We start from the raw sequence: 15,333 nt of genomic DNA, 5'->3' as shown, positions 1-15,333 counted from the left end.
GGCAATCGAAAGTGCAAAAGTAGTTGATAAGTTTGCAATCGATATGGTAGAAGGAAAGCTTAGTTTCAGATCACCCAGGGCCATCCAAAGACGGCGTCGGTCACCAAGTCCCCTCTTCAGCTACGGCTCTTTTCTCTTTCAATGGGGTTTTCCATTGGACGAAGGGCACATTTGCATACTTCTGTCATTCGTAAGCGCATCTGTTCACAAACATCTGCATGTGCACTTCTATGGGCATGGAATGATTGGTCAGATCGCTTTTGCTCTTGTGGTTGACCAGTATAGTTGTTCCACTGGATAACGTCCGTTCTCCTATAACATTAGTGTCAACTATAAGGGGCCGCCACCGCTGGATAACGGAGATGGTACTCGTACTTACCACCGGTTCAGATCAAGAATGATCACTGGCCGCCTTAGCACTAGAAGAACAATTGGGTGGGGACAATGTCTAGCAGTCAGCAAACCTTGAGCATCGGAAAACTATCTTCTCCGATGAGGTGGACCGTGCTACCGTGTCGTGCATGCAGGACCGCGTCGATGACGATCAAGTGAACGAAGAACATGACAATTCAACTCTCTCCCTACAGCGGCAGAAGTGATGGAATCTGGGCATGTGCCGACGAATCTATTTCTCAAAAGTCAAAGACCAACAATTACTCTCGACCTTCTGATTGAGCATAGACCGGGTTTCGTATGCTCTACTTCTCTTGTTATTTGGTTTAATATCTCTCAATCATCGTAGTCCTAAAAACTGCGTATAAACTAACAAAGTTAGGCCCTTAGTCTGCCCCTTATCAGCGCCGTTTGTCGCGTTGAGACAAGATTCTGCGAGCTTCCTTCTCGTGCGGGGAAGAGTCGCATCTCAAGTTCGACCGAGTGGATGGGACCTATAAAAACCAGGTCTAAGAGCGTCGAAACGGGCTGACCAAGTTTTCAAATAAACAAACAGCCTCCTGACAGCTCTCGTAATCGGAAAAATGATCAAAAAAGTACTAAACTTATTATGATTGTATTAATTTAATACTAAATCTCTTTTTTTATTGGCACAAATGCATAAGGTTTAAGACTTAATTGAGCCAAAAAAATTTAAGACCCAATTAGCATAATTACAATAAATTTAAGATTTTTTTTTTTTGGCAATTTTTCCTCGTAATCAGTCCGAAAGGTACAAAACAAAAACGGTCGGCAGTTCAAGTGGGACTTTTAACGAGTAGTTAACTCAAGTGAAAACAAACTTAGGTCCGATGTGGCCATGGCGTAGCCAAAGTGATTAGACTGTTTTTGGCTTCTATAAGGGGTCCGTGGGATGCTGACCAGCCGGTGGTTGCCGATCGATCCTTTGGGTCTACGCCAGCGGCTACCATCCCTCCCGTCGACGTTGATTTTTAGAATGTCTCCCCATCACATGTGGAGGAATAGCAAAGACTCCATCGCAACCTCTGAACGATGTATACGCGCGTTCTACAATCAACTCGATGAGAACATATTCTGCCGTAATTGAGTTTATAGTAATGCGCCAAACAAGGAAATTAATGGGGCACGGGATCTGCGTGGTTCGGTCGGCGAAACTTACTTCTTGAAAAGGCCGGCGTGGGATTTCGCTACAAGCTTAGATGATATCACGGGAATTAAATCCATGCTCGAGTTACTCGGACGCTTTTAGTATTTCTAATTACGTCCGACAATTAATGCAACTTTCAGCCCTCATAAATCTTTGTGAAATGATACATTGATCTTATAAAGGAATAAACAAATTCTTACCCACAAACTTATAGGCAAATAAAAAATTGTCCTCTTATACAGGGTGATTAGATCCAAGATAGGAAACTAATACTAGAAAATTTCTTCAAATTAGGAAAGCACTCAAATTAAAAAACCCATTTGAATAGGATCTCCTTTTATTTTATTTTATTTTATTTTATTTTATTGCGGGGCCGGAGAACTGGGTGTTTATTATAAGCTCAAACTCAACACATATTCTATGGAGATATAATTTGAGAGTCTTAGGCAACCACGGCTAACAAACTATTCTCAGCATGGAGTTGTTTATATTCGATTGTCGCTCTATGCACATGTCCACTTCTTAATCGCTAAGCCAACCCTCTGGTCGGAGAAAATAATTAGAACCCCAATCGATTAGCAAAGCGAATGTTTCGGCAAGAGGATTCCGAATTCGGGCAAGTACGCATTGTGCTAGACACATTCGCTGGATGTGTGCACATAGGACGGATCTAGCAAATTAATCAATTCCATTGGAACAATGGACACCAAAATTTTCCATAATGAACAGTGCCATTTATGATCACAAAAAAAAAAAAAATCATGACATCCCTATACCTAAGATTTTTCTATAACAAGGTTCTTGTCTCTCTCAAAGGCTACAAAAAGACATCCCTAAATGCGCGCTGGTCCTAACGAAAACAAGGCATTTTCCTTCCTCCTCGCCCGAGTCATATCTCTGTATTGCTTCCAACTTGTGCACAGAACGAAGAAGAACGAGTGGAGGGATCGATAAGATGCCTGCAGTTTGGTTTGCCGTCAAGAGATCAATGGGCTGCAAGTCAAATCATCGGTCAGATGTTCATGAACCGAAGTCGAGAGGCCTCAACAGCATCGTCACGAGAAGGCTAAGTTGTGGTTGCTCGAAGTCCATGTCGAATCTCAGGGATGTTGTTCATGGAAGCAGGCGGCACGCTCGGATGGCGGGTAGCCCGAGATCCATTGCCAGCAGCGACTTCATCAACCCCATAACCCATGAAGTGGTCTTCAATAACTCGAAATGCGAAATCAAGATCATGGGTGTCGGAGGCAGAGTCGACGGGAATCACAGCAGGAACGACTGGAATTCATCGACTTTCGTCGGGACTCTTCGGCCTGGAACACCAGGTCCTAGGGGCCAGTGCACGGTTCCGAGCAGTTACAGTTCCCAGCGGTCGGTGAGTACTCCGCCGAGGAAGATTGGCAGCAGTTCGGCCATGTCCATCGGCGGCAGAAGCGGCCGTTTCCCAAAGTCCAGGAGTATCTTAGGCCCTGATGCTCATCTGGGATCTTCGGTTCTCATGTGCCAAAAGTGCGGGGAGAAATTTAAGAAGTTGGATGCTGTTGAAGCTCATCATCTGTCCAGACATGCTGGTAAAATAACATTTCACCTTGAACTACATGATCATGTCTGTTTCTGCACTGCCTTTTGCAGTTTCTCAGTCTCTGGTAGATAAATATATAATCGTTTATTGGATTTTGGAGTGGTCTGAACGAATTGGGGATTGAACTTCTGGTTTTAATCTATCTGAGGATGGAGAATCAGCAAGAATTGGGTGTTGTTGTCAATGTGGTGTCGAGTCTCTAAACCTGAACTGTCAATTCTGTTAATGTCATTGCAACTTTTTCTCTTTCCAGTAACTGAACTCAGTGATGGAGATTCATCCAAAAGGATAGTGGAAAAAATTTGCCAAACAAGCTGGTTGAAGTCTGAGTACAGCAGTTGTGTACATATTGAGAGGGTCCTGAAAGTCCACAACATGCAAAACACCCTCGCCCGGTTCGAAGAATATCGAGAGACGGTCAAGATCAGAGCCAGCAAGTTATCCAAGAAGCACCCCCGTTGTTTGGCCGATGGGAACGAGCTCCTAAGATTCTATGGCACGACTGTGGCTTGCTCGCTCGGCCTCGGATCTTCCGGCCTATGTAATCTCAACAGTTGCGGCGTTTGTCGGGTTTTGAGACACGGCTTTCCTTCAAAGAAGGAATTGGCTGGTGGTGTAGGGATATTCACTTCATCCACAAGCGAAAGAGCCTTTGGATCAATTATATTAGGCGAAGGAGGTGAGCGCCTCAGGAAGGTTTTGGTGGTTTGCAGAGTGATTGCTGGGAGAGTCCACAGGCCTCTCGAAGATATTCATGAGATGGCGAGCCAATCCGGGTTCGACTCATTGGCCGGGAAACTGGGTCCGTATTCGAGCATCGAAGAACTTTATTTATGGAATCCGAAAGCTCTCTTGCCTTGCTTTGTTGTAATTTGCAAACACTGAAGCCAGATTGAAGTCGGGGCTAGACAAGAAAATTCTTCCAGTTTTACAGTCATATAGAGTTCTTCTGATATATATGTTGCTCTTGTTCCTATAGATAGATACAACAGTAATGATATTGATTCTAGTCTTATCTTATCCATCAACACTAAACAGTTCCCTGTTCTTCTATGCTTAAGAAGTTGTCTTCAAAGTTGCCGGTGCCGAGCGTTGTCAAGTATAACCGATCTGTTTGAATAAGCAGGTTTCTGTTAGGAGAATTAAAGAAAGACGGACCACAAAAATTTTGTCAGCTTGAATGCGTTTGTACAAAAATTAGAACGTAAACATCTCATACTAACCGCGAAATTATGCAACCTAGTTGATGAACAGTTTAATATACATAATCCACGAAGAACTATGTCTTAAAGGACGTGATGTCCTGAGTCGATGCGGAGTTCTCTTTCTTGCGGATGCTGTGGTAGCTTAGGTTGTCGGATGAGCCTTTCTGTCCAGTCTGGAGGATGTTGACCTCCTGTTTTATGTGAAGCATCCATTTGTATCATCGAAATGTCTTCTTTCTCTGCCTGTGATGCCAAGCTACTTACCTTTCGATACACTATGAAAGACGAACATGCTCGGCATGTTATGTCTCTGCAGCGTCGTCAACGGTTAAGATAAACCGACCCTTACAATTTATCAGCAAGTGCTTAGGTAATTCCTTTCGTAAGGACTGCGCGTGAACTTCAGCAGATCCCGCTGTGACTCGTGGCTACCGCATCGGGCAGCGCCTTCCAAATTAGCAAACTGGCCATAACGAAAGGCGACCATCGGTGAGTCTGTACTTAAAAAGTTCGATTGGTCATCCGTCTTGATGGAAGATGTTTGATCACCAAGGACTGTAATGGAGGGAATAGACTCCCAAGAGGTTGTGAATAATGCATTTAAGGATGGTTTCTTTCGGTGTACCTGCTGGGCATGTGCCCTCAAACTTTGCAAATGCTGAAAGATCTCTAGGCAAATGTCCATGCTAAAAGATAAGAGGCAGGGACCATCTCATTCTGGTGGAGAAGAGAGAAGCAAGAGCAATTTGGATATTTAAGGGCAACACCCATCTCTCTCTCTCTCTCTCTCTTGTGCTGTCATTTTCATGTCATCTGTCTGAGTTTCTATCTCCATGTTACCCTCTTAATTCCTTCCCTAGCTTTCTATGCCAATTATTATAATTGAGGAACTATGGATGGTTGGCATTTGGACCACAATACAGACCAAAGTTCCAAGCCCGATAAGGAGCCAATATCAAAACTTGATGCGATTTTCAATATGCTTATTACACATGAAGAAAAACATCAAGTTGAAAGTTGTAAATTTTCTTTATTTGGACATTTATGGGGAAAATTACTAAAAAATTCCTAAACCTATTATAATTGTGCTAATTCGGTGCTAAACTTTTTTTTTTTTTGCCAATTCAGTAGTGAACCTTTTATATTTGTTCCAATTCAGTCCATCATACCAATTTTGACCAAAAAGGTCTGACGTGGCGCCGACATAGACTTTTTTTTAACAATATGTTAATAATTTTTAATAATTTTTTCTTTAGTTTCTTTTTTCCAACCTTAGGGCCAGGACTCGCCTGGTCCGAATGACAGCCGTGACGGTCTCACTCGATTTGTGGGCGAGCAAGATCGTTGCTACCCTTGCCTAGTCCGAGCGAGGGCCGCGACACCCTCGCCCATGGCCGGTGAAGGTCGCGATGCGCCGTGTGGCCTCGCCGGCCCTAAGGATTTAGGAAAAAAATAAAACACAAAAAAAATACAAAAAAAATATAGAAATATTAAAAATTTCCACATTAGAGCCAGCAGCACCACATTAGTACCGGCCGGTCAAAATTGGATAGATGGGCTGAATTGGTATAAATTCAAAAGATTTGAGACTAAATTGGTAAAAATAAAAAGTTGAGGACTGAATTGATATAATTACACTATATTTATGATTTTTTTTTATAATTCTCCCGATGTTGACATAAGTGTCTCACGACACTCGCTTATAGTAAACACAACTTTTCATCATTAATAGCTTTTAATCATTTCTGATTTAAGAAAAAATCGCTTTTTCATTTCAACTAATTTTTTTGTTTAATTAATTTTGCCTCCTAATAAAGGTCGAATCACTTCAGTGAGTGGCTCAGTCTAAAACATAACGATCCTAAGTAAAGGTGGAATCTTTCTTATTAAGGATTATCAAGATCACTCCATTAAAATCACGCCATTAAAGGGGTTAGGCTTCTATTTATTTATTTATGTAATTTTTTTTTTGGGCTTTTCGACATATAATGAGTTAGGCTTCAGCTCATCGGATTTGGGAGGCCCGATTTAGCTTCGGATCTGAATTTGACGAGCCCGTTTACATACCTTGAAAGTCTGCTTCAAACCCAGGTTGGGTCCTCGATTGGATCCTCTTAGAATTGTCTCAGCTGCATTTACTAGATATATTTTTTTCGGAGATCACATTGAACCAATCAAAAAGTTTGAAAGACGATATCGTTTGCGACTTCGTGATGTTCGGCATGTTACCGATGTCTCGCGATCTTGTGCCTTGCTCTCCAGACATGTCTTCTTCCTTTGAAGCTACTATTGCTACCGAAGCTGGCTTGCTTCTTTTGCTTACTGGTTGGTGTTCTTTCGCTCTCGTTACCTTTGTCCGTTCTGATCTGCACATGGAAACTGTATAAATACGGAAGGGATACTGATATAATTATATCGGTATAAATATTTAGAATATCTTTTTTTTTTCGAATTACAGAATTATAAGACCACCTATCTATTTATCCATTAATTAATTAATTTTATTTTTTCTAGAAAAATACTATCTTGAATATTGCATAAAATGCTCAGAAGCTTACCTAACGTGAAGTTGTCCACGTGATGATCCTCTACCCGGTGGAGTCGACAACTACCCCCTGGCATTGCAACAAAGACCTTCGGTTCACCCTTTTGCATGCTGTGCTATGTGCATATTATGAAAACTTAATTATTACAAGTGGATGATGCCAAAGTCATATTCGTGAATCATATTTAGGGAAAGTTTGGGTTGTGAATCCTAAGTGATTTGCAAACAGGGGTGAGCATGGTTTTAGGGCTTGTATGGTACGTTCCAAGTTCTAAAAATTGTGAAACCTGTTTCGACGGAGCGAGTTCCAGTCTAGAACTTGGAACTCGTCACGAGTTTTTTTTTTGTGGTTTTCTTTGTAGATGTATTCACGCAATCCTCTAGTATTTCATCGTGTTCGATGATGAGTGTGTAATCCGGGATCACTAATTTGAGTTTCCATTTTCGATGATATTTATGATTGAGTAATTTATTTTGTTAATGTTTTAGATTTATTAGTATATCTGAATATGAGTTGTGATTAATGAATTGTAACAACGAGTGGTGATAATTAAATGTGCTGATTCACGGCAATCTTTAAATTAAGAATATATGTGAAACCCGAGTAGACCCTAAAATCTATCACAAGGTAGATTTCAAGCTACGTAAGGTAGATTTCATGTTCCATAAAATGATAAACCTATTCTCAAGAATAGGTTTCAAGTGAGACCTCGAACCGCTCACCTTTAATCGTGAAAAAAAATGATCGTAGATAAGATTATATATGTCATGGAATATGTCCTCAGAGAACACAACTCTTTGAATCTGTTTCACCAAAAGGGCGGTGAAGTATCTTCCAAGAAAATAGGTGGATTGACACGAATTGACATCATAAAGATCATGTGTTGATTTTGGACACGAAAGCTTATTGACAAAAAAATTTAAAAGGACAACATTAGTAACAATTGGTAGAAATGCTGGCGAAAAATTTGAAAAATGAATTTGTGTAAGGACATTGAGTTCTTGGATTGATTGAGGTATATAATGAATACACTTGCGTGTACATAACCCTCTAGGCTCTAGGATGCTTACATAATAACTTCCTAATACTATTGTGTGTGTGCACGGCCCCAGGGGGCGGGGGGGTCACAAAATGTTACTAGATACCATTTTATCTAACAATACTTATCTACAATAAACATAACCACCCATCAGTTATGCTTCTATGTTGATGACCTTGTCGATTATCGAAGATTTTTATTTTCGTCAAATTATGCTCTCATTGACTAATTCTGTCACTTGTCGATAATAATCAAAAGTTGGTCATCTCCGGGCGTCGACAGAATCATTTAAAAAGAATGCATTTCGTAATTAATAATTCGCAGAATCAATGAGGAAATTACAATACGATGGACTCACCCGAGCCGAATGAATAACCCAATACTCAAGCTCATCTTTTCTTTTCTTGTCAAACCATGTTGAAAGCTGGACTCTTATATGATCTCTAAGTTCGTGTGAAACTTACATAGCTTGACTTGGGTACGGTTGACACTCTCCGCACGAAAGTTCCCAACCTACAAAAATTAGGTGCGACGACTTTTGTCTTCGGTTCTGTCTTATGTTTCCTCGTTGCGGTCCAATTAAAAGGGAAAAACGAAACAGTGACGTCACTTTGACGTAGACCATGTCTGTATCTCAGATAAATATATATATAATTTTTTGTTTTTTTTGGGGTATCTCAGATTGAATGAGGGGCAATTTTTTTTTCTTTTTTTAGGTGCTTTTTTAGGTGCTTTGAGTCGTAGGTGAAGGTACGAGAAGAGGGTCACGTGCTCACCTTCTTCCCTCAGGTTAGATGGGGGAAGAAGAACATACAGAGGACCATCCCCAACGCCCATATAAGAAAACTAAGCTCCCCTGCAGAATTCCAGCACTTGCCCACTATTAGATTCTTCCTCTTCTTGCTGCTGCTGCTGTCTGTTTTGCCTTCACCCGCATCGAAAATCCCACAGGGGTAGGGAGAGGGAGAGATGGCCGCAGAGGTTGTAGGGAACAAGAAGGCATGTGTTGTTGGAGGGACTGGTTTCATGGCTTCTTTGCTGGTCAAGCTCTTGCTGGAGAAGGGCTATGCTGTGAATACCACCGTCAGGGACCCTGGTTGATTTCCTCTCTTTGAACTTTCTCCTCTTGAAAGATTCATCTGTTTGGTCTGTTGGTACAGGGGAATTGCTCTGCTTTTGTGGCATATTCCCCCGTTGATTGCTGATTAGTTCCTTTCAATTAGACCCCCCATTTGTTTGAGAAAATGCCTATTTACCCTCAGAAACGAGGGGAAATTTCATTTCGCTCGCTTCGAAGCTGTTGCCAATTCACCCATGGATGAAACCAAATTCTTCCATTTAGCTCAATATGAACAGCCCGACTCGGGCTGTCGATGCTATAGCGTGCATTTGCCATGATCAACGGGGATGGCAAACGCAACAAAATTGGTTGCGACATGGTTCTGACTTTATAGACTGCGATTTAGTAATTTGGTCGTGCTCTTTGGTCGTGCTCAAAGACTACTGAAGTACTCTCTTACTCCAGCGAGTTAGCAACATGTCATGACTTAATTGGGTGGAAGCTGAGGAACTAATGGATGAGGCGCTGAAGTTGGAACTGTTTGTTGATTTGCTATTTTTCATTGTTGTAGCTAATCAAAAGAAGGTGTCCCATCTCAATGAGCTCCAGAAGTTGGGCGACCTCAAGATTTTCAGGGCTGATCTCACAGACGAATCGAGCTTCGATGCTCCTGTAGCCGGCTGCGACTACGTTTTCCATGTCGCGACCCCGGTCAACTTTGCTTCTGAAGACCCCGAGGTATGAAACTAGTGCATCATTTGGAGCTTACAGTAATTTTCGATGAGACATTATATTGGTTTTGAAACTGCTTCTGCTCTGATTTTACAGAATGACATGATCAAGCCGGCAATCCAGGGTGCCCTGAATGTTCTCAAAGCCTGTGCCAAAGCGAAGATGGTGAAACGCGTCGTGTTGACTTCATCAGCAGCCTCAGTTACAATCAACAATCTTCAGGAAACGGGTCTGGTCATGGACGAGAAAAACTGGACGGACCTTGATTTCTTGACCTCTGCGAAGCCGCCTACCTGGGTAAAACCAGTTGGCCATAGGATGCAGATTTGCTTTTGAGCTGTTAAAGAAGACCAAATTGAAATTGATGGGCTTTTCAATTTCACTCTTTTCAGGGGTACCCTGCTTCCAAGACGCTGGCAGAAAAGGCAGCGTGGAAATTCGCGGAGGAAAATGATATCGAACTTATAACTGTCATCCCGACCCTCATGGCTGGCCGTTCTCTCACTCTGGATGTCCCTAGCAGCGCCTGTCTCGGAATGTCTATGCTAACAGGTCCGAAACCGTCCACAGTACTTATAAGTTCACTAACTTGGGAGGCCGGACAGAATTGATCCCATGTCAGAACAAAACTAATCACAGAAAACCATAAGACAAGCGTACTTGCCCTAATGCCTCTGATATTTCTTCTTGCAGGAAACGAGTTCTTGATGAACGCCCTGAAAGGCATGCAAATGCTGTCGGGTTCTATTTCCATCGTGCATGTTGAGGACGTCTGCCGCGCCCACATTTTCGTGGCTGAGAAGGAATCTGCTTCTGGACGATACATCTGCTGCGCTGCTAACACCAGTGTTCCCGAACTCGCAAAGTTCCTGAACAAAAGATACCCGCAATACAAAGCCCCCACAGAGTAAGTCACTACCAATGTGGACCAAAACTTTCCGGTATATTTGTACGTGCAGGTTCTGGGCATCCAATGATCCAATCTGGCGGTCATTCTGATTTTTTGCCGATTGCCGCATGCAGATTCGGGGATTTCCCATCCAAGGCCAAGTTGATAATCTCTTCGGAGAAGCTAATCAAGGAGGGCTTCAACTACAAGTACAGCATTGAGGATATCTATGACCAATGCGTCGAATACTTCGAGGAGAAGGGGCTATTGCATGTGTAGTAATTGCTGCCGGCGTCACGGTTCTGCGGGAACCGGGGCAATGCTTGACCAGGAAGAGGGTGAAAGAATAACAGGTCATGGAGATCCATCGATCAGCTTGTTCCAGTCGAATGATTCATGGATGTGAATTGGAAAATGTAGCTCTTACATCTTGTCTGAACCATGAACCGGGTGAGATTGCAGCAAGTCATCTAGTTATCATCGAAATGTTTGCTGTAGCGGCTGAGAACTTTAATAGCTTTCCGCTTTATCTTTTGCAGCAATCGATAGTGACACGATATGTGTAGGCACAATAATATGCGTTCGGATTCGGAACCAAGTGAATGACCTCCGAAAATCAAACACGACGAAGTGCAAATAAAACTATTTTGAACTAGAGGAGACACGGGATGAAATGGAATGGATCACGTGAGAAATTATAGAAGTCCCTTTTTAAGATCAAACAATTCCCATCGAATTGAGTATGACCGTATGTCTGATCGGATCAACTATACTAGAAATATCAATGAATCCAATTATTGGAAATGTGCGAAGCACATGTCTCACCTAGTAGGAAGCCGAAGCTTTCCCTTTGTGACTCCAGACGATGGAGGCTACTATATCTGCCTACTCAGTAATTGCCAATCGAAGTTGGCCAACGGTCTACTTTCTTCTGCCAAAGGCCTCTAAGTTTCCTCCGAACCTTTTTTTCCCCCGGATAGAGGGAATACGAAGAGACTTATGGGGGAGGTCCTTCCACCATAATCGGAAGTTCCTTTCCATGTCTCTCCTCGAGTCTTTTAAGGACCTGCTCTGGTCGAACTATATCAGGAATATCAATTAATCCAATTATTGCAACTGTTCAGACAATCCCTTTTTAGGGTAAATCCGAATAAGCAGGCATGGCAAATTCGACGCTAGTTCCTAAACCCTCGATTATTTCACGAAAGACGAAGTAGAAAAAATTAACCACATTATTTTTGCATCTATATATATTTTTTGGGAAAAGGCTTCGGACAATTTCAGAACGTTTCAATCTTTTATGAGGTCCAATCACTCCTAAGTCCTGACTAACTGTTCTGGATTCAATCTTTGTCATAAGCACTAAACTGACATTGCAATCTTTTGAAGTATGGAGAGGGCTGTTGTGAGATAGAACAGTCCAAAGATCAGAGGAAGCCCATGAAGATGACCAGTGATGTTCTTAAAGGCCCAGCTTTTGGGTTTTAGGCCGGCTATAAGCAATCATAGAGTTCAGGTGGGCACAAGCCCTAGATCTTATTGTAAGCTTCATCTGTTTCGCGAAAAACGAATAATTTGAAAAAAAAAATTTCACTTGTATGATTTGAAATAATTAGTCAATGATAAAAAAAATTACTACTGACAACTCATTATGTCTAAAACGTTGTTGTAAAGGATGAGAACATTTTTCCTTTATTCATCTTTATAAGAGAAATAAACGATCACTTTTGAAAAAATTATTTTCAAATCATTCATTTTACACGAAACAAATTCATCCTATTCTCTAAACTCTCCCCTAATAGATTAACAAATACTCATAAACAGAGTGAATGATATGGGATCACGTGGGACCTACTAAATCAATGATTATGGTTTACACGATTCGGTCAGGTAAAAAAGTTTCGAGAACCAGGCTCCTAAATAGCATAATATATCTTCCCACAAGTCCGAACCATGTGAGGGATAGGGTAAAATCGACAAATTATATTTCAAATTGATATAAATGAATGAACTAGAATTACATAAGGTAGACATGGCCAAAATGAATCGGGGCTCGGAACAGGCCCGTTGACCGGGCCCATGGTTCCGACCCGGAACCGGAACCGGCCCGTTGACCGGGCCCACAATTCCGACCCGGAACCGGAACCGGCTCTCAAGGGTTGGTTCCGGGCTTGTTCCGACCCGGTTTTTTTTTTAAAAAAAAAAAAGGGGAGGAGGCCTGGAGAAAAATAGCCATTGGGCTTAGGAATCGGCGATTCCGAATCGGAACGAAACCGGAACCGGCCTAGAACCGCCGGTTCCAAACCTGGAACCGGAACCGCGGTTCCATAGAACTCGGCCACGTCTAACGGAAGGAACCTATGAAGATCAAGGTGACCCTGGCATGGCGGCGCGGATGGGCCGGGCCATTCCCCGATCAACCAAAACTGCAACATGGGCAGGCCTAGGCAATAATTCCATTCATGAACCAAGCCCTACCCACTTCAGGCCGCCTTGGCCCTATCAATGTTATATAGAGAAGTGAATTATCATTGGGGTGGTGATAGGACGTTGTGTAGTGGGGGGTGTCCACTGGTCTGGTCCAACCCAGGAAACGGACCGAATTGATCGGTTCTAGGTGGCTCATGCGGGAATCGATCCGGTTCCCAATTCTTAAAGAGGGACTAGACTGGTCGGACCGAATAGACCTACTTGCCCATGCGCTATGGATGCAATTTAGTATAGATGCATATTAGTATCTAAGATTTTAACTTGTAGGGATTCACATGTGCTATGGATGCAATTTAGTATCTAAGAGTAACTAGTCAAATTCCAAGCTCATGTATTGCAGAGGCAAATAAGTATCCAAGACTAAGTCGTCAAATTCCTGGCAACAACAGAGATGGGTTTTGAAATTTGCCTTTACTGTGGGTGAAAAATGGATATCCAAGATTAACTGATCAAAGTCCGGACACATGTAGGTCGACGGCATGGACCAGACCCAATTTGAGGTTGAACAGTGGCGGCGGCGTTTTGCACCAAACTCGACTCGCAATGCGACTGCTGGTGAGGAGCCCAATTGGGTCGGGGACGTTTGTTGGGTCGTCATGAGGCGCGGGTGGGGGCTAGCGGAGCCGCTGGGGAGGTGGAGGCTTGGGTGGGCATGCTCGTGTCCGATGTTCGGGGCTGGCGGCCGTGCACAACGCGACTGGCTGGTGGGAGTCGTCTTCTTCGAAGCTACCGCGCTTTTAGCTCTGCAAAATAAGCTGCGACGGAGCCGGAAGCTCACTTGTGAAGACCAAAGTCCTTGAGTCGAAAGTCCTTGTCGAAATGCGAAGTCATTCTCTCAAATCTCTTCCAAACCATCCTAAGGGCGACGACACATATGGAAAACTAAGCTTTGTTGACAACATAACTTCATGATCTTCAAGACTATCCTAGATAACATAAGGCTAAGATACGGCTCAACTAATTAAAGACCGTCTCCGAACAAGTATATTCCCAACTTAGAAATAAAATTTAAGAGATTAATTTATTGACAACTCAATTTCATTTATACAAAACCCGCTATGTAAACCCGTCAAACGGGTGGGTAGGGTCGGGTTGAAAATGGTCCGACCCATCACATTGATCCATTTAGCTTGTATTGACTCATTTTTCTAGCGATCCATATCCGATTTTACCCATATCCAACTTGATCTATATTATTAAAACACTTCGATATCAAATTTATTTTGTAAAAAAAATTATTTCTTATAGATTTTTAAAAAATACATATTGCTAAAATACTGTGGATAATTTTTTTTTTATCTTTCTTTAAAATATTCTGATTTTTATTCCAATTTTATATTTTTTTTCTTTTCTTTTTTTTTCTTCTAGGTATGGCAAGGGTCGCTACCCACCGACGATCGGCGGATGGAGATCGGCAACTAGCGGCTAGGGATGACTGGCTAAATCCCGGCGAGCTCGAGACTCGCCCGAGGCCTTCGCAGGTTACATACGTTTGGGGTCCAAGTTAAATGGGTTGAATATAGATTTGCATCAAAACCACATTAGACAATCCAACTAGATTTGACTCATTTTTAAAATTTTAAGTGACCCATATTCAACCTAGATCTACTAAGACTGAGTTAATAAATGGATTGCGGTCGCCACTACCTCTATGTGACTTTGCAACTTGTTAAGTAAGCTGTATTTGAATTGTTGAGACGCTGTAGGCAAACTTGGATTTCTAAACGTGGAGACTAGAGTTTTGAAGTTCTGAACACATTCACATTCAAATTCGAATCTTCTTTCTGTGTGGTCCAATTAATTGAAAACGACCACACGCGTCTCTTTCTCGTCTTACTAGACTGACACCATCATTATCATTGAATCTTTCCGGTGTTGCTCGTCCAATGAAAGCTCAGCCAACAGATTTCTCTCGTGCATCATGTCCACATTTGCCTTATCATACATACGTGTAAGGGAAAATTACCAATTTTTTTTTTTGAATTTATTACGTTAATACCAATTCAATCTTAAACATTTCAATCAGATCAATTTAGTCCCAAATTTTTTTATATTGTTAACAATTTAGTCCATCCAATCAATTTCGATCGGAGATGATTGACGTGGACGCCGACTATCTTACATGGCACAATCAGCCGGCCAAAAGGGCTCGCTAGACCTCACCCAACACCCTCGCCCGCCAAAATGAGAAGAAAAGAAAAAGAAGGAAAAGCTCAAAAAACATATACA

The 15,333-nt window shown here is 42.2% G+C and overlaps 2 protein-coding genes across 3 annotated transcripts in view; both read left to right on the top strand.

Moving 5' to 3' along the window:
- LOC115739777 (anthocyanidin reductase ((2S)-flavan-3-ol-forming)) overlaps positions 1 to 11,053 on the top strand; it is a 31,427-nt gene extending 20,374 nt beyond the window's left edge. Inside the window, exons 4-9 of one of the 2 annotated variants that reach the window (XM_030673029.2) lie at positions 8,835 to 9,029; positions 9,565 to 9,731; positions 9,822 to 10,022; positions 10,118 to 10,277; positions 10,419 to 10,632; positions 10,749 to 11,053. In XM_030673029.2, coding sequence (XP_030528889.1) covers positions 8,903 to 9,029; positions 9,565 to 9,731; positions 9,822 to 10,022; positions 10,118 to 10,277; positions 10,419 to 10,632; positions 10,749 to 10,893 — 1,014 coding nt within the window. In that variant the 5' untranslated portion in view covers positions 8,835 to 8,902 and the 3' untranslated portion in view covers positions 10,894 to 11,053. Of the gene's footprint in view, positions 1 to 8,801; positions 9,030 to 9,564; positions 9,732 to 9,821; positions 10,023 to 10,117; positions 10,278 to 10,418; positions 10,679 to 10,711 lie in introns of those variants that run through there. The other variant, XM_048285482.1, reaches the window with a different exon arrangement.
- On the top strand, positions 2,389 to 4,165 carry LOC115739776. Its single transcript, XM_030673027.2, has 2 exons — positions 2,389 to 3,132; positions 3,397 to 4,165. Exons 1-2 carry the CDS (start codon positions 2,517 to 2,519, stop codon positions 4,026 to 4,028), a joined length of 1,248 nt encoding a protein of 415 aa, XP_030528887.1. The 5' UTR covers positions 2,389 to 2,516; the 3' UTR covers positions 4,029 to 4,165.
- Positions 11,054 to 15,333: the final 4,280 nt, after the last annotated feature.

The sequence above is a fragment of the Rhodamnia argentea genome, chromosome 9 (genome assembly GCF_020921035.1).
Source record: "Rhodamnia argentea isolate NSW1041297 chromosome 9, ASM2092103v1, whole genome shotgun sequence".
In the NCBI taxonomy this organism is placed as follows: domain Eukaryota; kingdom Viridiplantae; phylum Streptophyta; class Magnoliopsida; order Myrtales; family Myrtaceae; genus Rhodamnia; species Rhodamnia argentea.
Note: the sequence above shows the minus strand (reverse complement) of the source record. Positions and strands in the feature narration are given on the sequence as shown.